This window comes from Parasteatoda tepidariorum, chromosome 6 (assembly GCF_043381705.1).
Source record: "Parasteatoda tepidariorum isolate YZ-2023 chromosome 6, CAS_Ptep_4.0, whole genome shotgun sequence".
Classification (NCBI taxonomy): Eukaryota; Metazoa; Arthropoda; class Arachnida; order Araneae; family Theridiidae; genus Parasteatoda; species Parasteatoda tepidariorum.
In genome coordinates, this window is record NC_092209.1 from 38444307 (window position 1) to 38466754 (window position 22448).

A 22448-nucleotide genomic window follows, 5' to 3' on the forward strand; every position below is an offset into this window, starting at 1 on the left:
TTTCAGAAATGTATTGATTCTCAGAGGTGGTAAGGCCAAAAAAAATTTTGGAAAGTTAATATCTCATTGGGAATAATTCTTAAGGTTTGCCATGTTTTGTATTTTATCCCTTACTTGGCTACATTTGAATAAAATGTCGCCAAAAATATCTTTAAAAATATCTTTTTAAGATAGCCTAATTAGAAAATATTCTAATGATTATAATATTAATATGATAATGCTGAAGTTTAAAGGCTGAAAGAAAGAACTCGGTACATGTGAAATACTGCAAAAGATATGATGCAATAATATGATGGCGCGTTTTTTCAATCTGCGGCGTAAAAATATATCGGAAGCAGTAACCCGGAAGTCATGAAAGAGCAATTTTGCCACTAACGCCACCACCCTTAGCTTTACACGATCACCCATCCATTATCTAGTTGTTTGGTTGTTTATGTTGCAGTAGAACTCGAAAATGGACTATTAGCGAGGGTTTGATCCTTCATGATGATCTGAAGGAAGTACAAGCACATTTTCATAAAAAACTACTACAATTTAAATTAAAGGACAGATGATAGTAATAATCACCCAGCCCCCACATCACATTCTCCCTTCATGTGAATCTTCCAGCTCTAAAATCGTCATTGCATTATAGAGTGAACCACTTGGACTCAATCGGAAAAAGTGCAGCATTAAGAACGAGAAATCTTACCCCGACTTAGGCCACATTAGACGAATCCACTGTGCCTAATGGGTGACAGCAATCTAGAGTTACAAATTAATTTAGGAATTATTAAACTACCCACTTAATGAGCCACTTAATGTTCTCAATATTAGAAAGTTACCAAATGAACATCTTTAACCAGAATTTTCATTTTAACATTATTAGCTTGAAAATTACTTCTGTCACAACTACTTTATTCAGTAAATTCATAAAAAAATACATTAAACTGCCCCCTGGATGTGACATAATCCCTCAATGTCGCACGTCGACCATTTCAGGTTCTCTAATTTATAATTTTAGCTCAATTAGTTTTACAATAACGTGCCAAAATTGACGTAGAAGAAGTGGGAGGGATGGGAGAGGAGACGTGGGAGAGCCATCTCCTCCGCAAAGGATCGAAATCGCAATGGCATGTCTTCGAATCATTGTTAGGGATGTCTCCCAGGCGGTCACCAGTTGCCCGTTGTGCAACTCTAGTACGACATAAATAGAGTACATAATAGCGACGTCTAGTACGACATAATATTTATTAAAATTCCAAATCCTTCAGTAAAAGAAATTATGTATTTATTTTGATAGAAATTTCGAATTTGAGTCTGATTCTGTAACTTTATTAATAGTTAAAAACTAAAGCATTCTCGTAATAGCCCATTATTGTGACCCGAGGGGAACATGAATATTAAGACTCCACAATTTCAAAACCAGCGTTATTATTGTGACAGAAATAAATAAAGAGAATATTTTCCCCATGTGAATATTCCTGAAAAAATTAATATGTCAATGTCATTGCAAGCGCAAATATATTTGCATAATTTTCATTAATGAGTTTTTATATGCAGTGAGAATGGCTTAGAAGATACAAAATTTTGAAAATGTGTTGATAATTTGCTTACAGCTCTTATAGATCCATTATTTTATTTCCCTATATTCATAACATCTCAACTCTAGAATAATTCGGCTGCTTCCGTTTCCGCTTTTAAAGTGAAAACAGTTATTTTAAAAACAAAAGTAAAAGTTTAATCTTATTCATGTTGCAGTGCTTATTTCTATATTAATATAAGTAAATTATTCTGCATTTATTTTAAAAAATATAATGGAAGCTTCTTTTTCTTGTGTGTTTCTCTTTCTGAAAGAAAAAGAGCTTTAGTTGCTATGTAGAACTTATCAGAATTATTATTCTTTTAAAAATAGGTATGTCTTTTTTTAAAAAAAGAAGAAAAAAATCCCTTCCAATTTTTATTTCTCTTTATTTTATGATGTTACATTTTTTCTTAAAAAATCTGAACAGCATACTTATAATAAACATATTTTTCTTTTCTTTTAAATCTTATTTTACGTATTTAACTTAGAAAAATATTTAACTCTGATTATTTCAGAAAAATATTTTTTCCAAAAATTTGGTTTCTTATATGCTTTTATTTCTATTTGTTTTAAAAAATCTATTTACAGTGTTTTATTTTTTTTTTTTTTTTTAATCTTTTATGTTTTATTTGAACAATAATTCTCTAATTTTAATATCTACTACTTTCTTAGTCAAGTTGGAGATATTTCTATCTTGAGATCTGTCGCGCCATCTAATATCACCAAGGCACTAAATGAATTTCAAACTTGCTAATTTTTTTAAATAAAACATGTAGATGTTTGCCTGGGGTGGCTAAGAGTTATACCTTTGTAGTTTGTCCCTTTCTGTGATGTTTTCTTTAGTTTCTCGCTGGCTGCTGCCCGGAAGTTGCGAAGACTTGTTCTTCATTCAACCACGATACGGAAATCTCACCCCTACGAGTTATACCCTTCTGTGATGTTTTTGCGCCTTTGCCTGGAAGTTGCCAAGACTTAGCGATTAATCTTCCGTAGATTGCGCTATCAAATTTTCTTAGAATTTGAAATTACTAGCTTTAATTTAGTATATTTCAAAGTAGGCTAGGAATTCCATAAATCTATCTAGACTTGTTCTACTACACGACCTCTAATATCATACAGAATAGGGGATCTAATTAGTGCTATGCTATATAGGAAGCGCATAATATCACACCTAATAACCTATTATCGCAAAATGAATGGTACTTAATACCACAATTCATTACACATAACTCGCATCTTTTTATAGCCTTCAGTACAAAATGGTACAACAAAGTTTTTGCCGCTTTTGTGTATTAGGATGATATTTGCATATGTTGTCTCTGGTTTTCAATGAATACTCTTTTGCATCTTTTTCTTGATCTTCCCCCACTGTTTATCTTTTATCACATAAATATTTTAATGCTTAAAAAAATTTCTTTATAATTAATTTAAGTAGACCTATATCCCATATAAGTCATTAACTTTTAACTATTTTTCAAGCATTATTATATTCTTAGGTAATAAATAATATTTATTTATATGGAGAAAAATCTAATTGTATTTTTTGGATAGAAAAAAAATCATAAATTTTGTTTGATTTTACCCTTTGTTCTCCTATTTCTTATAATAACTCATTTATGGTACAAATCAAGATTTACGTAAGCAGGATTGCAAAACTCCCTGAGAAAGAGGCAAAAATAGCCTTTATGTATTCATTCAAATTGTACATATATTGAGTATTTTATAAAGAAAGAACACATTTTGTCCTATTTGAGTATATTTCTGTATTGAGGTCTAAAGACCGTTTACAATCACCAATTTGCCAAGTGGATTTTAAGCTTACAGATTTAAAAATGATAATAATACACATAGAGGTTTGTTTGGGAGTAGCTATTAAATAAACCTTTCGAGTTGGTCCCTTCTGTAATGATTTTTCTTTATTTTTATTCTGCCACAGATCATGATATGTAAATCTTCTCCTTATTACTTAAAAGGCATAAAAAAAACTCCAAATTACTTTTCATACCATTTAGTCCTAATTAATTACTGTAATAGGTACCTAATGTACATATATAGTTATTGTTGTAATGTTTTTTATGACTCTCCAAGTTTGATTTGTATCCAAATGAGTAGTTTAATTTTTTTAATGAAAGAAACTCATTCCTCACCTAAAAGATAAAAGCCACCTTGCCCCTTTTTTACTTTAATTTTGTGTTTAAAAAACAATGATTTTTAATGATGATTATTTTATTCCCAGCATGGCTGCCCGTATTTCAGTTGTAGCTGGTGCTGTAGGATTCTTTGCTGGTGTATGGTACAATAAAGTGCAAACTCCTAGCAGTTTTGAAGTATTTGCTGGTAATGCTTTACTACCCACTCCTGCTGAGCCTATGGACATAAGTGTATCTGGTGACTATTTGAATAAAGTTCAAGAATTCGGTTTAACAAATCCAGATACTCTCAGTTTTCGAAAAAGTTTCATTCTATCTTATGACAGAAGGAATAGAGTACCCAATTGGGTATTTGAACATTTGACAAAAGACCACATTAAACATAATGAGAACATTAACAGATCAAAAAGTGAATTTTTTGAAGATTTATCGATTCATCCTTACTTTAGATCCACTAATTCAGATTACAAGCGCAGCGGATTTGATAGAGGACATCTGGCTGCAGCTGGAAATCATAGATGCCGGCAAGACTTTTTAGATGATACTTTTGTATTGAGTAATATTACTCCACAGGTAATAGAATGTTTTTTTTTTTAAAGAGTTATCCAATTGAAAAGTAGACATTCATGATTATGCCTAAAATATAGCACATAAGAGTATCAGGTTCACCCTTCAAGATTATAAATTATGGTGAGAGGACTGTATTGCAAATTATATGTTTACCCTTTATAAAGCTATAACAGTGGTATAAATAACAACACGCTGGGAGCACCAGAGATTTCAGGGTACATACTCTAGAAAAAATAACACTGAGTTGCAAGAAAAATATTTTTTTATAAGACATTTTTTCAGTTTATTTTTTAGATTAATATTAATCTTAAATGGACTTTGACTGTAATTATTCTAAAGCAATGTGGGAAAGGTATAAAGTTTCAATTCAGTTCTTTTTCATCGTAATTATGATTTTTATTATCTTAAAATAAAAATAATTATAAATATCAAAATATCTCTTCACCCTAGTGTTTTTATTTGGTATTGTAATTTTTTTTTTTTTTTTGTCTTGGATAGGGTGTGCTTTTAAATCTTGTTGGGGAAGCCACATCTAGGTTTATGTATGCGACTGAGCTATGACCAAATTCATACATTTTAAATGTCAATGGGAAACCATTTTCTCATTTAAGAATAATAACAACCTGCTGATAGCTATAATATAAAAAAAATACAAAATTTGAGCAATATTAGTTAAATTTCATGAGAATCAAATTCCTGAGACATTGAATTTTAAAAACAGATTTATTTTTTTTAATTTGATTTCTTAGGACCTATTTAAACTGATTTTGTATTTTGTCATTAAAATTACATTCTTTAAAATACTGTAAAGAGCAAAACATCTATACCAGAATGATTTTTTGGAATCCAAAAGGGTATAGAACAGTGGTTACTAACCGGCAGCCCGCAAAGCCTTTTTTTGTGGCCCGCGAACTAAAATATATTAGTAGTTGTCATTTTTTGCGGACTATTTTCGAAAAAATTCTATATGGATTTAAAATACTTTCCTTTGTCAAAAAAAAAAAACACTAATTTCTTCGTTTCTGTGAAATTTAACATACCAAAAATACAAAAAAATTATTTCTCAGATTTTGAATCCAGGAAAATATTTATTATTATTTGTAATTCAATACTTTTGTTTTGTACAACTTGATAAAAATCTGGCTGTGTAATATTTAATGTTCCTTCAAACATTAAAAAGTCCTATATAAAATTTTGTTAAAGTTGCGACCCGCCATTTGACTGGTGTTTTTAATTGCTGTCCCCGGTCTCATGAAAGTTGGAAACCCCTGGTATAGCATAAAGGATTGTGTTTGTTTTTTTATGAAATTTAATCTAAATATATATCATAAATACTTTGAGAAATATAATATAAAGTTTTAAGCCAACAGATAGTTAATTGTCGAACTATGCATTTCACTCCAAATAAACCTTTCAAATTAAAGAAATTCATTATTTTGCCATTGGTGAGAATTCTTGCTGACTAAAAGTCTAAGGTAATGTTTTTATAAAAATTGGAGTAAGTTCATTCCTTTTGTGGGTAAAAGTTAGGAAATGACATGTATGAATTTTCCAGTTGGTAAATTTATGCAGTTTGTAAGTTATTAGAAACTTTGTTTTTGTTCTTTTATTAAGAAAAATGTAATATAAATTTGAAATTTAATTTCCTTTTTATTTTTCCATCTATCTACATCAAAACAATATGATTAAGCTCATACCATTGTTTGAGGTTATTTATCGTTGTAGCTTGTTTCTTGGGTTTCATGTGTCAAAGTAATTCTTTTGATTGTAGGACATTAAAAATTCCTCTTTCTTTTAGATTGACATATTTTATTCTTTATGTCTAAAAATTCAGTGAATACAGTAATTTAGACACTGGTTATGAACTTTTAGAATGCAGAAATTATTAGTATATGATGTAAAAAAAAGTGTTAAAGTAGTTGAATTGTTTGAAAAAAAAATTCATCTAAATAAAGTTAATCCTTTCTGGTCTTGGGGCAGATGTTAGCCTCTGATTTTCATCGAGTGTCAACAATAACTGCAAATGGTCAAAACGTCGTAAAAGAAAGTCAAATAATATCACCTAAAACAGTCAAAATCATTTTGTTATTTTAAAGATGTTTCCCTTTAGTACAAAAATGATGGTTTGTCTATTTTATGTTATATTATTTGCGCTTTTTTTCAATTGGTTTAACTTTATGCATATGTTACCACAAAGTTAATCCTTTATTTGATTTCTTGAACATTTTACATAATTTTTTCTTAGTTTTTTCCTTCTAAAAATAATTAGGAGAAAAGAAACTTTATGCTGGGAAGAAACTAGTTTCTAACTGAACTCAATTCAGAGTAAGCAGTTAATGGTTTAACTATATTATATTAACTGCATTATTATCATTAACTATATTATATTAATTGTATTACCAGGGGCCTGTCCAGACATTTTGTGAAAGGTCCTATTTTTGAAAAATTGTGAAAAAATTACTCGTAATTTGTGAATATAAAATAAACGTTAAGTCACATTCTTTCAACTAGGGTAGGTGTGCACAACCTTTCTCAGTGAAGGGCCACATGCACAGCAGATTGACCAATGAAGGGCCGCATGCCAAAGTGTTTAGACCGACATATTGAAAGCAATTGTTGGTGGTGATTGTTATATAAACATCATTGTTTATATAACACTAAATTCTTTTTGTCGGTTAACCTTGTAATCTCTTTGCAGAAAATACAATACTTTAAAACGTTTAAAATTAGAAAATGCAAAACTGATTACTTAAGAAAGAAAACAGAATTCGAAAATCAGAATCAATTTATCAGAAAAAATTTAGATAAATTGAAATAATTTAAAAACTATGGAAAAATTGAAATTTTTTTTATCACATTACAAAATACAAAAGTCCATTTAAACATAGATTTTAACGTTAAATTTTTTCTTCATAGAATTAAATTTCAAATAAATAAATATTCTAGTTATTAATATAAATTCAAGTTAAATACTTTGATTTAAAGAAAGTTTATAGGGTTAAAAATGATTAAAACAAAACCCCTTAAGTGGAAAATAAGATTTAGCATTTATTAGGGAATGTACTTTAACTTTCAGACATTTTTATTTTAAATTAATAATAAGAGGCTGAGAGAGGGAAGAAAAAGAAAGAAAGAAAACACATTAAATTTTAAGGAACTATATTCCTTAATAATAAAAAACTATTAAGATACTTGTTTACAACTTTTTATGACGAATATATTTTTAACATGACACTTACTATTTACAATTAATACACAATCAATTAACAATCAATAAAATTTACATTACTTTACGAAACTTATCTTGATTAAATTTTTTATACAGTTAAAATTTAATGATATACAAATCATTTCCCAGCATATAATCATAAATGATATAAAATGCTCCAAGAAGGTAGAAAATGGTTTAAAAAATTTCTTAATGGTTATACTGTAATTTGCAAAATTTTTGAATATTGTGATAATTTTATCTACTTGATCATGTGATATTTTTTGAGCCATTAAATGAAAATGTAATGATTGTATTTAAAGACTACTCTGTAATTTTGAACAGGCCAAATTCATTCTGGAAAACAGTCTTTCGACAGAAGCTGTTGTTGTGGGTAGTATTAAACTTAGAGCAAATAACATAATCAGTTTTGGAATTTGTCCTAGATGGTGTTCTTCCTTTCTGGGTTTTTAAATCGCGGAAATACAAATAGCGATGTGTTATTTTTTAATTGCTTGAATACGAATTGCTATGTGTTATTTTTTAATTGCTTGAATACGAATTGCCATGTGTGATTTTTAAATTGCGTAAATAAAAAACTCGATGCTTGTTTTTCAAATCGCGTGAATACGAATCGTGTGGCTTTTAAATTGCGAAAGGACTACTCACAACACTTGATTTTTAAAATGCATGAATATGAATCGCGATATATGGTTTTTAAAACGCGTGCATATGAATTGCGAGAAAAGTAGCAACGGATGATATTTTAAACGCCAGAACACGAATCGCGATATGTGATTTTAAATCCCGTAAATACGAAACGCGATGGATTATTTTTAAATCTCGTTAATGTTAATACGAAATGCGATGCGCAATTTTCAGATAGCGTAAATACAAATTACGATGTATGACTTTTAAATTACATGTGACAACAAAAAGAATAGGTTCGATGTGTGTTGTTAAACTTGCACGTGTTCATGGGACTAAAGAATTATGCCGTGTTTTGAATTTTTTTTTTTGCAAAACGGACCGCGTTTAATATAAACACATCTCGGTTTTTTTTCCTGGGAAGGTGTTGATTTGGCTAAGATACGTAATTACTTTTTAAGTTACGAAAAAAAATTAAAGCTGAATCGAATTTCACGAGTTGTAATATTGTGTGAAAATATCAGGTATATTCTAAATCACAAATAAAAATGCAGCAATAACGGGAAAGAAGAAAAAACACTTTCGAAAAACCTCTTAAAAAATTCGTGTTAAAATCGGTACAACGCAAATGATAAAATCGGCACAAACAGAGCACGTAAAAAATAATTATTTTAATGCGCAATTCAAAACTCGCTTGCTGTCAAAGTATTAAAAATATCATAATCTTTTTAAATCACGGGGAAAACGTAATAACTACTAAAACAATAACCAAAATACTTTAATATTTTAGATGAAATTGGAGTAAATAAAGTCCATCAAAATTTTATGTAATTTAAATGCGAGATTTGAAATTAAAATGTCGCAATAGCGTATAAAAAATATCGATACTTTCAAAACCTTGTAGAAATGTGTAGCAATAATTTCTAAAATAACGATTGAAAAATAATTTGATTTGCGATAAAATCGTTACAAATAAGCCATGTCAAAAAATGGTTAGCTAAATGAGCGATTCTTTACTCGCGATTCGTAATAATATCGTGCTAAAATATCGAAGTTTTAAAAACCGGGCGGAAATGTGCAGCAATAACTGTTGAAGAAAGGATCTAAAGTCATTTAGATTTTCCATGAAGTTTGCACAAATAAAGCGTTTCATAACTTTCAAAAATCGCTATTTCAGAAACTACTTGAAAATGGGTAGCAATAACTACCGAAAAGTCATTGGAATCGGCACATATGAAAACCGTCAAAAGTGGTAATTAAAATTCGTAAATCGTAATAATGATGCATTAAAAATATTGAGATTTTTAAAACTATGCTGAAATCCGTAGCGTTAACCATCGAAAAACTGCATTGATTGAGATTGGGTGCGTCAAAAACTTAAAAGTGTAAATTTAAATTACCGAATTTTTTTTATTATTTTTCAAAAACAAATATTTAATTTTTTTTTTCATTTTGTTCAGATTGCGGCCGCGGGCCGCACATCGAAGGTTGGCGGGCCACAGGTTGAGCACCCCTAAACTAGGGTCCTACTTTTATGAATTTGTGCAAATAGGATCTGGTTATTGCAAAAAACTTTTTCAATAAATTTTTAAATTGTAAATAGATTCAAGATTATACTCAGCACTGTAAAATTATAATAAAAAAAAATTAAATTTTCAAAAATTAACAGCAATTGCGGCTTCTAAATTAGAGATGCAACATACAAATATTTGGTATTTAGCCTACACTGCTAAACGCAGAGTATTCATTTTGGACGAATAATGGAAGAAGCGTCTGCTGAAGACAAAACTTAATTCGTTTACATCCATCTTTCTTGTTTTCCCCCGTGGGAAGGGTTTATTCGATTCACAAAACAATAATGAAGATAAACAAATTTGTGAAAGGGTCCGTTTTTATGAAAAAATATTTTATGAAGGGGCCGTTAACGGACCCAAATTTCTTCTAAATGGACCCCTGATTATAGTAACAATATTACATCAATGATATTACATTAACTATCTTACAGGGGTATTTTTCTATTTTAGTCAACTTTTGTTCTCCTGTTCTGCTTAAATTTTTATTTTGTCCATTTTTTTTTTAATGATTTTGTACTTTTTATATTTGGTAACACTATATTTTATATTTAATTTAGGTTGGCAAAGGATTTAACCGTGATGCATGGAATAATTTAGAGAAGCATGTAAGGCATCAAGTGAAGAAATATCAAAATGTTTATGTTTGTTCTGGACCTTTGTATTTGCCAAGGTTTGTATTCTTATGAATTTTAATCTCTGCTTCATTTTTCTTTGTATTTTAGTTGTTCTGGAGCATGAGTAACTGAAAAAAGTACTTTTTCATTCCAAGTGCATAGATTCAATTTTTAAAAAATTGTAGATAAATTTAATCATATTAATATTTTTCTAAGACCTCTTTATTTTATTGTACAAGGATAGTGCAAATGAACTACTGGATTTTAAATATTTATAATTCAAAACTATTAGACATTTTAGTATAAGTGATACAATAAAGGTTGCTTCTTAACATATAATACTCCAGAAAGCAACCATCTGATTTCTACTGTGAGAATATATTCGGTACGGGAAATAGAATGCATTATTTTATACCATTGTTGGAATCAAAATCTCGAAATACTGATGTGATCATATTAAACGATAAGCACTGTTTATAGTAATTAATATTTTTCAGTCCTTTCCTTATTATAAGAATTTGTTCAGCTTAGCATTTTAATTTAGTTTTAATTTCATTCTTATATTTCAATTTAGAATGGAGACAGATGGTAAAAAGTATGTGAAATATCAAGTCATTGGAAAAAACAATGTGGCTGTTCCTACACATTTTTTTAAAGTTGTAGTTTATGAAACGGAAAATCGTGAATTTGATATGGAAACTTATGTAATGCCAAATACTGTGATTGATGAAAATGTGCCTCTCAAATCATTTCTTGTAAGTATATTTTTATATTTAATTTTAGAAATTTCATTTTGTATAAACTATCAATGTGTAGTATTACACATTATTTTTTTATTTTATAAAAAATGGAAGAGAATTATTCAAAATTTTCTGTTTATGAAATTTACACCATGTCTTTTTTATGCTTGTGTATATTATTTTTTAAGTTATTCAATTTGCTATAAGTTTGTATATTTCCTAGTATTATGAAATTGTTTCATTTTGTCCGAGTTTGTTTATCTATATCATTCAATTGTTTCTCTCCTAAGAAATTAAACTTATTTTGAAATATTTAATTTTTATTTTTTTTAAAGAAAAAACTATTATATCTAGAGAAATGTAATTCTAGCAATGATTTATTTTCGACCTAGGCTTCCTTTCTAGTGATTGTTCTAAAACTGCATAAGTTCATAGGAATTAATATTTTTTTATTCACAATTTCAAACTGATCAGTTAAATATTTTTGGCATTTTGCATCAAATTTGGCTTATTTGAGTAAAAAATACTCTTTTTAGTTAAGTATGAATTTTATTCTTGTAACTTTGCATTGATTTCTACAGATTGACGTTTATCAAAATTTAAAATATTTGTATTTATTTCTTTAATTTAAAATGCCAAGCCAACTAATTTTCAAAAGTGGAAAGCAATGATGTAACTTGTATAGTTCTGTTTAGGTTAACTGCTGTTTTTATATTTCTATTATGTATTTTTTTAAACTAATTAGTTTATATATTTTATTTAGTTTTAGTTTATATATTTTATCTAGTTTTAGTTTATATATTTTTTTTAAGAATATACATTTTATATCACATAACATTTGATACCATTATGATTTACGTACAAAAGTTTGGCTTATAGGATGTTCTAAGAAATTTTGAAATTCTACCCAAATAAAATATTAAGTTTCCATGGGTCTCTTAGAGCCATCAATTTGGGAATTTCTAGCTCTACACAATATTTAAACCTCTGAGCGTTGGTTACGGCCTTTTCCCAACTTTTAAACTTTTAGCTACAATATTTCCTACTTCAAAAAGCCAATTACTCCACATGTTATTCATTGAGAGAGTAGTGCATAACAGGAAAATTTGTGTACAATTTTACTCAATGGCTCAACAATTGGAGAGTTAAAATGATGGTAGGATAATGTAAAATAACCAAAGGAATTTAAAATTTCTTAAGCATTTCAAGGTATCACACCATACTTATTAGATCTTTCATATACAGGGTGCGTAGCATTTGTAAAAAGTGCTTAAAGGTGCTTTTTTGGGGATTTCGTTTTTAAAAGCTTTTAAAGGTGCTTTTTTCAGCTGGCATTTTTAAAAAGTGCTTTTTTTTCGAATAATTTTTTTTTCCCTTCAGTGATATTTGGTGGATCCCATGCATTTCACGAAAAATGGGGAGTTTGCTACGTAATCATTCACGCGGACTTCATGTCGTACCCACGTTATGACTTGCGCATGCGCGCACACTTGAAACCGATACCCGAGTGCTCCAATTCGGATAGAGAATATCAGATCCTTATGAAATTGTTTTCTTTTTAATTTATTTTAGTTTTGTTCTTGTTTATTTTATTTTACTTCTAACACTTTTTTTGACGTAGGGGGTAAGGGTACTTTTGTTCTGAGTTCAGGGTCAAGTTGAATTCACTCGGTGATGTGGGAAAGTACTGATTGTTTCGATTTACGCCCGTTTCTTTTTGGTTTTTTTCTTTTAACTCTAAAACTGTTTATAAAAAGTTTTTGTTTTTCAATAATATCATTGATTGAATATGAATTTTTTGAGTGCTTGAAAATTTTTGGGAAGTGCTTGAAAAGTTTTTAAAAAGTGCTTATTTTCGATTCAAAGATTTGGCTACGCACCCTGATATAGATAATTAAATTATTTTAGCAAGTTAGCATTGTTATTTAAACATGTATGTTAATCTTCAAAATTATGTCATATTTAATGTAAAATCATAAAATTTACTATCTCTTTGATTATTTGACAAACATTTCTCACTAAAGCCTTAAAAGATGACAGGTCTGTATTAGAAAGTGCTTATTAAATTGAACAATTTAATTTTATTTTCGACGGTTGCAAGTTTCTATGGTTATTTCATTGTGTTGCAAATCTTATTTTTAGAGATTCAAAATCTTTACAAATTTGTGCCAGATGACTACATTTTTACAATAGTATAAGTTTAAATGTAGAGCAAGTTATTTAGAAATATTTCTTCTTATCTTATTACCTTTATTTATTAATTTGAAAAAATTAGCAATTTTTTGGAAATTGACTCACTTGTGCTTCTGTGAACTAATTTTTTTACTTGGTTAAATGCTAATATAGCACCAGTATACTGATATAATATTTTTATGTTTTATATTACTACTTTAAACTATTATTTTTTCTAGGTTCCAAAAGATGTCATTGAAAGAAATGCTGGCTTTTTAGTATTTCAGAATATTCCCTCCACAGTTTTCCGCACAATAAATGGTCATAAAGCCCATCGAGCTTGAAATGTCTATGGCTGACATGAAAATCTTTGGCATATGGAGCAAACAATTACTTCAGTGGTACTGCATCGTCTGTATAGATAGTACTGTTTTCTCCATATGTCAAATAATAAAATTTGGACTTGCCAGTTTTCTACGTATTCTTAAATGTATACCCCATAATTTTCTGTACGTTAAATGGTCAAGAAACCATTTAAGTTTAAAATATTTATAAATGACATGAAAACTTTTTGTAATTTAGTGAGCTAGAAACTATTCCAATGGTGCTGAATAATTTATGTTTGTAAAACTTCCTATAAGTGCCATATAACGAATTACCATACTAGTTTTTTACCATTTCAGAAATTTTCACATTAACTCAAAATACTATAATGAACCAAATAAAAATTCTTGAAAGCCACTATTTCTTATCGAAGCCATTAAAATGTGTACATTATACAGGGAGGGTGGCTCAAATAAAAATGATTCAGAGAACAGAGTTCTGAGAGTGGTTGCAATACACCTCAGACTTGAGGGCTCCCCACAAAAAGTAATCACACACTGACAGATCAGGTGTCCAGCTTCGGCCGACACCAGACTGATTACTGTTAACCACTCTGTCAGGAGTAAAGATTGTGTAAATGTGAACCATGTTTTGGCGGGCTATATGGGCACTCTCTGCTGCACTGTGAGTAGCAATTTCACATGTGCACTGATCTCTCTGACATAACTTGTACTAAGATATTAACCGGTTTTGATCATATTGTGTGGTACATGCAGACATTCACGTCCAATCGTATTCATCACTCACTCGGTTCACTTTTATTCTACCACCCTGTATGTACTTATAAATCAATAAAAAATATGATCATATCAAAAAATCTCTGTTATTGATGAAATTATCAACTTTTAAAATTGATTAAAAATATTTTCTAATCAAAACTTTACTATTTTTAAGGTACAACTTATTTTTTCTGTGGATGTTTTAAATCGATGGTATCGAAAGTACATATTAAAAATTTAACTTAGCTTCATAAAAAGTTTAAACAGATATACTATATGTGTGCTGTGAGCAATTCACTTTTTCCTCTGTGGAATGGTAATGATGGTGGATTATATGCAATTGTTTGATGAAAGTTTGCAGGTTGTAGAGGAATCAGAGTCATGATAAGATAATGTGAACTTGTCATCTAATTTTAATGTGCGTTTATGCTTTAAAGCATATTACATTTCTATTTCTGCTTATAATAAAAATATTTATTGATATTTTGGTTTTACTGAGAGAACATAAAATCTATATTTCAAGATATTTTCACCCAGTTAATTTTTAAAATCATGCATCAAAAAATTTCCCGATTTACTTAATAAACTGATTGTTTCTTTTAAAATTTATCAATTATTTTAATGGAATTTGAAGTAAAAAAATTTTTTATTTATCCATTTTACTAATATATTTATTGGGGCTGTTACTTAGAAAACAGAAAAGAACTAGTAATAATTAAAACTATTGCATTTCTTTGTTTTTTTAGGAAGAAGGAAATTATTCGACTACCTTTGTTAACATTCATGTTTACTTTTGAAACTTATAAAAGTAAATGTATGAATATTTAAGTAGAAATGGAATAGTTTTAATGCCAGATTTTTTTTCTTCAAATAAGTTATTGCTTGAATTTATCAAAATAGATAAATAGTTTGGTATTTTTATGTGGTTGTGTTTTATTTATTTAAATTTTAATAGTGTACTCTTATCATTTATAAACTTGTGAAATATTTATTACTTTTTTTTCTTGCTCTTAATACAAATATTTATTGATATTTGGATATGCTGTAAAGGAAAGAAAAAAAAACTTTTCTGGTCAAATTTTCATCCAGAGTTTTTAACGTCATAGTTCAAGAGATTATTTGTTATATTTAAAAAGAAACTTAAGAAATTTCTCAATTTATTCTAATATTGAATTTTAGAAAAAGGATCAAATTATTAATTTATGAAAATAAGTTTGAAATATTGTTTTTTTAATTTCATATATTATATTTAGTTATCAAGAAAAAGTATAATTTAAAGCATTGTAAATTCTATTTAGATATTTTTTTTTTCCTTTTGAATTATTCTTTGAAATTGTGATGAGATGACAAAAAAAACTATTTTTATAACTTTTGGTTTTAAGATTAGATTTTTCTTCATGTAAATTTTAGTTATCATGCTCAACATGTTAAATAAATTTATTGAAAACTACTCAAATGTTTCTGTTCAATATTTTTCTTTTTAATATTATTAACAGTTTGTCTAAGAAAACATTGTCAGTTTTCTTTTTTTAGTGTTTGTGCTTCACAATCAAATGTTCTATAAAGAAATAAATGTGTTGTTATTATTTAAAATATCTTAGAAGTATATGACATTTCTCTTTTTAATTTTTTATATCAGTGATTTTTTTTGTATTGATATGTATAATAAAAAAAAGAAATTTGAATGTCAAATTTACTGTAATGTTTATTGCTCAAGTGTGTCTAGGATCTACTGAATAAATTGATTATTTCTTTTAAAACATCTTTATTTAATTTAGTTTGATTATATAGAATTACGTGTCTACATAACATTTATGTGATATTTTTATTTGATAAAAAGATTTATTGATAATTGTGAGTAGTTTGTGTGCCAGTTCGAAAAAAAATAATTAAAGAGCTCAACTTTCAAAAGCTGTAGCTAGAATTTCATTGTGGAGGGGAGTCATATTTTAATATGCACATGTACAAAAATAATTTGTTTCATAAATTTTTGTAATTTAAATCATGTATGTTTATTACCTGATGCATTATTTTATTATACATAATGATTCCTCCAATTATGATGGTTTTTGTTGAGGAAAAAAATTTAATGCCTGCACACTATCATTCGCTATGGCCTTTAAAAAACAAAGAGTATGAATTGAGTGCCTAAAAAATTTCTATGACGATTACGACTGTATTTAGTTACTTACGATTCATATTTATTGCAACCAACAAAATGAAAGTGGAAGGAAAATTTTAACTAAAATTTCATTATACAAGTGTGTTTTACCCCTATTCATTAACAATTGCGGATTCCCAAAGATCATTATGCGATTTTATATGATTCACTTTGCAAATAAAGTTAGTCATGTATAAAATGTACCCTATTTTTTAGAAACAAAAAATTTATTCAAACAAGGGTGATCAACATGATATAAATCAGCTGATTTTTTTAAAAAGAATAAAGGCCAAAAAAGTTGTTGACACAATATAATATATGAGCATATTCTTAAAGTTATTTTTTTAAGGTCTGATCTTATTGATAATGAAGGTTTTATCTAGATAAATAATGAAAGGAGATGTTTTTAAATTATTATTTGATGTTCAAAATAGAATTTAAAGAAAAAGCAGCATGAAATATTGAAACTATAATTTTTCATTACCTACTGAAACAATTTGCTTTTAATAAAAAATCTTTCAATTATACCTATTTTGTTCTAAATTTATTTCAATACAAGTACTTTTAAAAATTTTAAAATATGCTGTTAATGGATAAAAATAATGAAATTTTAAATTTACTTACATAATTGATAATGGTGTTGAGCTTTTCAGTGGTTAGTTTGTAGTAATTAAATAATTTAAATCACTTTAATAGTATATTTTAGTTGCAATATTGTTTTTTTTACGATATTATTAAGCATTATTAATATTAGCTTTGCTTGAAAAATGTAGTAAACTCTAATTTAAATATGAAGAAAAAATCTGATTTTCTTTTCTTTAAAAAAAGATCTTTTGAAAACTGAAATATTTTCTAGATGGCTTCATAATATTTATTATCAATTTAAAAAGTCTTACTTAAAACTATGGATTTAAGGCTCTTTCCAAATATTTCCAATTCGTTAATAATTTTCTAAACTATTGTTAAAAGACATTACATAACTTAAGAAAAGATTCTCATATTGTTGCCTGATATTGATTAGTTATCAGTTAGTTGTTAGCATCGACGTTGGTTTATTGAAATTTGCTTTATTATTTTACATCAAATTAAAGAAGAATACAATAAGTTGTTTCCAGTGGAATCTCAAAGCACTATTTTTGATGAACTTGTAAATATGTTTTGCTATTTTTTGTCCTTTGAATTTGTTTGATTTTTTTTCTTTTTTTTTTTTTTAATTAGCTGAATAAAATTGTTTACATAATCAAAATATGTGCTAAACAAACTATGTGAACTTAATGTTACCTTAATTTAAAAGCATTATGAAGCACAGAATTATTCTCATTTTTTTTTTTTTTTAATCATTTTAGATATTTGTGTCATTTGCATTAGTCTATATATGACATGAAATACTGTAAATACCTGTGTGTATAAGTTGACTTCTCAAACCCCTAAAATTTTTTGCAAAACAGGTTGCCTTATGCACCATCAATAAAATTTGACATCCATTATTCATGAAAACTCGCTGCATGATAAACAATGAGATAGATATTAATAACTCTGTATTAATTTTCTGCTTTCAAGAACTACTTTTACTACCCTACAATTTTGTATTCTTCAGTAGTCAACTTAGCACACCCAATTATATCCAAAATTTGCTACCTTGTAATCAAAAATAGAGGGTCTTCTTATACGCCAAGATATACGTTATATCAGGGCTAAAAAAAACTCAGAAATTTTACCCGTCCCCGAGGACGGGTTGTCCAACAATGTACCCGTCGCTTCTAAATAAATAAAAATATAGTTTTCTCTTATTCATTTATATAAATTGCACAATGAATTAGTAGTTACTAGGATTACATTATACAGTAATAAAAGAAATACTAGGTTACTAATAGTAAAACCTAGTATGAAATAATTTAAATAACAAATGTTAAGTTATCTGTCAATTATCATGTCAATTTATCCGATGGTACTGCGTTTTTTAAATGAATCAAATATGACGTTTGCCAGTTCCACAATCATGCCAATGATTTACAGAGGTTTTTGCACAGAAATCAGAAAGAGGTTTTCCATTTAGGTAGATGTTCATAAATGTGTTTAACGCCTCTTGTTTAAGGCCAGGAAGTAATGTGTTTTTTTGTAAGTTCATCGCTGAACCGCTGCAGTACTCCCAGACAGTGAAAACATCGATTCCACCATGCGCAGTATGTTGCTGCATTTCGAGATTAGAGGGTCATTTTAGAAGTGAGGCGCTAGACTCTTGTAAGATAACAGAAATTGAAAATGTATCACAAGCATTAACGGGAAAATGGCCGTCCGCAAGGACGCTGGATTCGAGAAATTTTTGACCGCCGAGGACGGGCGGAAGGGCTGTTTTTCGAGCCCTGCGGTATATCCTGGATATCACAAACATACCGTTTCTTCTATCAGTTTCTGTCAATGACATTCAAACATAGTCATTCTATATATAGATTCATAATTTAACAGGACTTGTAACTGAGGTGAATAGAAAACTCTGAAACTGTATTGGAAATAGATTAAAGTTTTCTTGAATTCACGATAAAAGTTAAAGAAAAATTTCAAGAATTCAAAAAACTGGAATTCGAAAATTCTAGAATTCAAACATGTTTTGTAAGTTCACGATAAAAGTTCTCTTCGATTAAAGTATCAAGCTAGTTGTTGAAATTAAAACTCTTAAGCTAGGCACAGAATTTGTGAATGGATTTGCACTTGAACTTCTATAATGAATACCCACGGATAATGAAAATTTTGTATTGCAATATTGAGGACAATTAATTTTTGTTTAATAATTTAACTATCATTCCTCTGGTAAATTTAATATACTTTGCTTTTTTTTTTCTTCAAAATAATATATTACAGATTTTATTTTCTAATGCTTTTATGTTTTATCAGCTTTCGTGCAAAAATTCAGCAACTTATAAGGAAGTATTTATATATAAAAGAGAGTTTTCTTCACTAAATGCAATTCAAATTTTGTATAAAAAATGTTAATACATCATTGCAGTTAGGGCAAAAGATTTTTTTTCCTGTTCCATCAAAATATCCAGTTTTTCAACTGGTTTTAATCAATGACATGTATTTAAACCACTCTTACAAGATAAAACATTATTTGCATTTAGTAAAAAAAAACTTTATTACTTTGGACTGACTCAGTAACCATTATGCCCCCAACGATAAAGATACAATCAAACTTGTTCTCATGTTCTTTAATAAAATAAGACTTAACATCAGACATTATCAAGGCTTTAATATAAATTTTGCTTCACATAGTATGAATAGACAGAGTATTAATGCATGTGTATAATTATGTCCATAAATGGGATAGTATAATATTAAAAACTTCATAGATTTTAAAATAATTTCAACAGTCTAAACAAGTTGCAAATGCCATAACACTAAAATATAAATGGAAAATAAAAGCTGCAACATAAATTACATCTCAACATGCCACCCAAGCAATTTCCTAAATTTTTCCACTTGTCGTTTCACGTATATAAATCTCACAAGAAAATCATTTTAAAAAGATTTTTGGTCACTTTTAAAACAAAACTTGAAACTCAATTTTCCTTAAAGATATGTCATTTTTCATCAATTTATCAGTGGGAAGAATTCAAATTTTATAAAAGAATATTTTTGGTAATTTTGGGCTCTAGCTTCTTACATGCCAACAAAAATGAACTTATTGTAAACTCCCTTCCCTTAAGCTTAAATAATTATTTTTCTTTAAAAAAAAAAGATTTATTTATTTAGATAAGTGAAATTTAATGAGTACCCATTAAATGCTGACCTACTATTTAAAGATCCTATAACATATTTTTTGTATACTGTTTTAGTACTCAGTATTCAACTTGGATATAAATGTACTTTATATAAAACACACGGAACACTATTCATCATTTAAAGGCCTTTAAGTGAAAACCTCAGTATGTACTGGTGTTGTAGTATAATAACAAGATGTAGTATAATTTTTTAAAACTATAGAAAATACAGATAATGAAACATTGAATGCATTGTTTTTAAACAATTATAAGAAGAAAAAAACTATAAAACAAATCACAAAAGTCGTTTCTTATGCTTATTTTTTTTAACTAACTTTGAATTCAGATTAAACAAGAAACTGGATTTAACCAGTATTTTACTATTACACAAAAATTTAAATTCAGATCTCTTTGTACTATGCAACTCAAAACATTGCCAAACTTACAAAGCAGAGTTGGTAAATTTGGTTGTAAAATTCATCAAATAAAATGATCTCTTATGATAAGTAAACATAGCAGAATTTAGTACATAATATACATTAAATGTAGAGTTAATTGTACATCTTATACTTAGTAATTGATAATGTACATTATGAAAAATTAATAAATAAATAACATACTATATTAGATACAATGATGTCAAAGTAAAATGTAATGACAACTATTTATAATATAACAGTAAATTAAGAAATATAAGTTATTGGCATAGCTAACAATAATAATATGTGAAGGTTTGTCTAATCAGCTGTGTTGTTGCCATGCTGAAGCACCAACTATGCCATACTCGCAACTTTATTTAGGGCTACAGCAACACAGAAGTACTTTTTTGGTTGTTGAGAAAAATAATGACTTTATGTATCATGTACTAAGTTTTATTAATAATGGTCTTCTATTTTTATGAGTAGGAAAATGTTTCCTTAATAGGTTTTTATCAGGAAAACATTTATAACATATATCACACTTAAAAACAGTGTTCTTAGAATAATTTACATTCGTCTCCACTATACCAGATTCCTCAATACAATTGTAACATATACAAGCTATTTCACCATGCTCTTCATAATGTTTATGAAGCTCATGTATTTTATCAAACTCAATATTTTCACCACAAATATCACAATAATAAGGACCTGGATATTTATGGGTAACAGAATGATGCATAAATTGAATTTCTTTCAGAAATGTTCGATTGCAAACACTACAAACATATCGCTTATCAAGTGCTTCCTTATCAGAATATTCTGTTTTTATATTAAGTGTGGTATTGGATGCCGCTGTTTTTAAGCATTGAGGCAGAATTTCACTTTCCTCAGGAAAATCTTCACACTTAAAAGTGTCTTGACTGTGAGCAAGTTTATGTTTACAAAAAGCACCGATACTCGTAAAAGAACTTTTGCAAACATCGCAGACATAAATTTTTTTGTTCACATGTGACATAAGGTGGATCTTTAAGTTACTAAAATCATTAAAATGTTTCTTGCATTTTCTACATACATACGTCTTCAATCCAAGATGATTAGTAACTTCGACCATCTCAGCATTAACAATTACTTTGGTACAAGGTAACTGCTTTTCCTCTGAATGGCCAGATGACAGTTTTTTATCTTCTTCATCTGCAGAAGAAAATTTATGCTGTGATTTTGATGTCAACGAATTAATAGTTTCATCAATTTCTTTATGTTTATTATAATGACGAGTAAGATAAGAACGTACATTAAATCCTTTGTTACAAATATTGCAAGTAAAAGGTTTGGATAATAGATGTTTTTTTAGATGGCGACCGTAATTACTTTTAGTTGTAAAGCCCATATTACATACATCACAAGTATGAGGTTTCACTCCAGAGTGAGTAAGAGAATGTTCATTCAATGATCCCTTCTGTCTAAAAGACTTTCCACAAATTCTACAGGTAAATGGTTTTTCTCCTGAATGTATTAGAGAATGTCTTTTCAAACTTGTTTTGTGCTTAAAGGCTTCAGGGCATTGGCTGCAAACATAAGGTTTTGCATCAAGATGAATAACGGAATGACTCTTAAGGTCTTTGCCTCGTTTAAAGGATTTATTGCAAATCTGACAAATTATTTCTCTTTTGACAGTCGGAGTAATACTAATATTATCCGCCACTGACATTGGTATTCATAAAAACAAAATTCGCGTAATAAATTAAATTAGAATACGATTTCTAA

General features: G+C 28.2%; 2 protein-coding genes across 3 annotated transcripts; one reads left to right on the plus strand and one right to left on the minus strand.

Moving 5' to 3' along the window:
- The first annotated feature begins 1659 nt into the window (after positions 1-1659).
- LOC107449089 (endonuclease G, mitochondrial) lies at positions 1660-16103 on the plus strand. 2 transcript variants are annotated; one of them, XM_071182241.1, is made up of 5 exons: positions 1660-1894; positions 3801-4287; positions 10272-10384; positions 10903-11083; positions 13480-16103. In XM_071182241.1, exons 2-5 carry the CDS (start codon positions 3802-3804, stop codon positions 13582-13584), a joined length of 885 nt encoding a protein of 294 aa, XP_071038342.1. In that variant the 5' UTR covers positions 1660-1894; position 3801; the 3' UTR covers positions 13585-16103. The 2 variants fall into 2 exon arrangements, with proteins under 2 accessions (XP_071038342.1, XP_071038343.1); XM_071182242.1 differs by having other exon boundaries at positions 1669-1711.
- LOC107448873 (zinc finger protein 708-like) lies at positions 14048-22392 on the minus strand. Its single transcript, XM_016064227.2, has 2 exons — positions 21253-22392; positions 14048-14296 (listed from the first exon to the last, which is right to left on the minus strand). Exons 1-2 carry the CDS (start codon positions 22390-22392, stop codon positions 14048-14050), a joined length of 1389 nt encoding a protein of 462 aa, XP_015919713.2.
- Between the last annotated feature and the right edge of the window lie 56 nt (positions 22393-22448).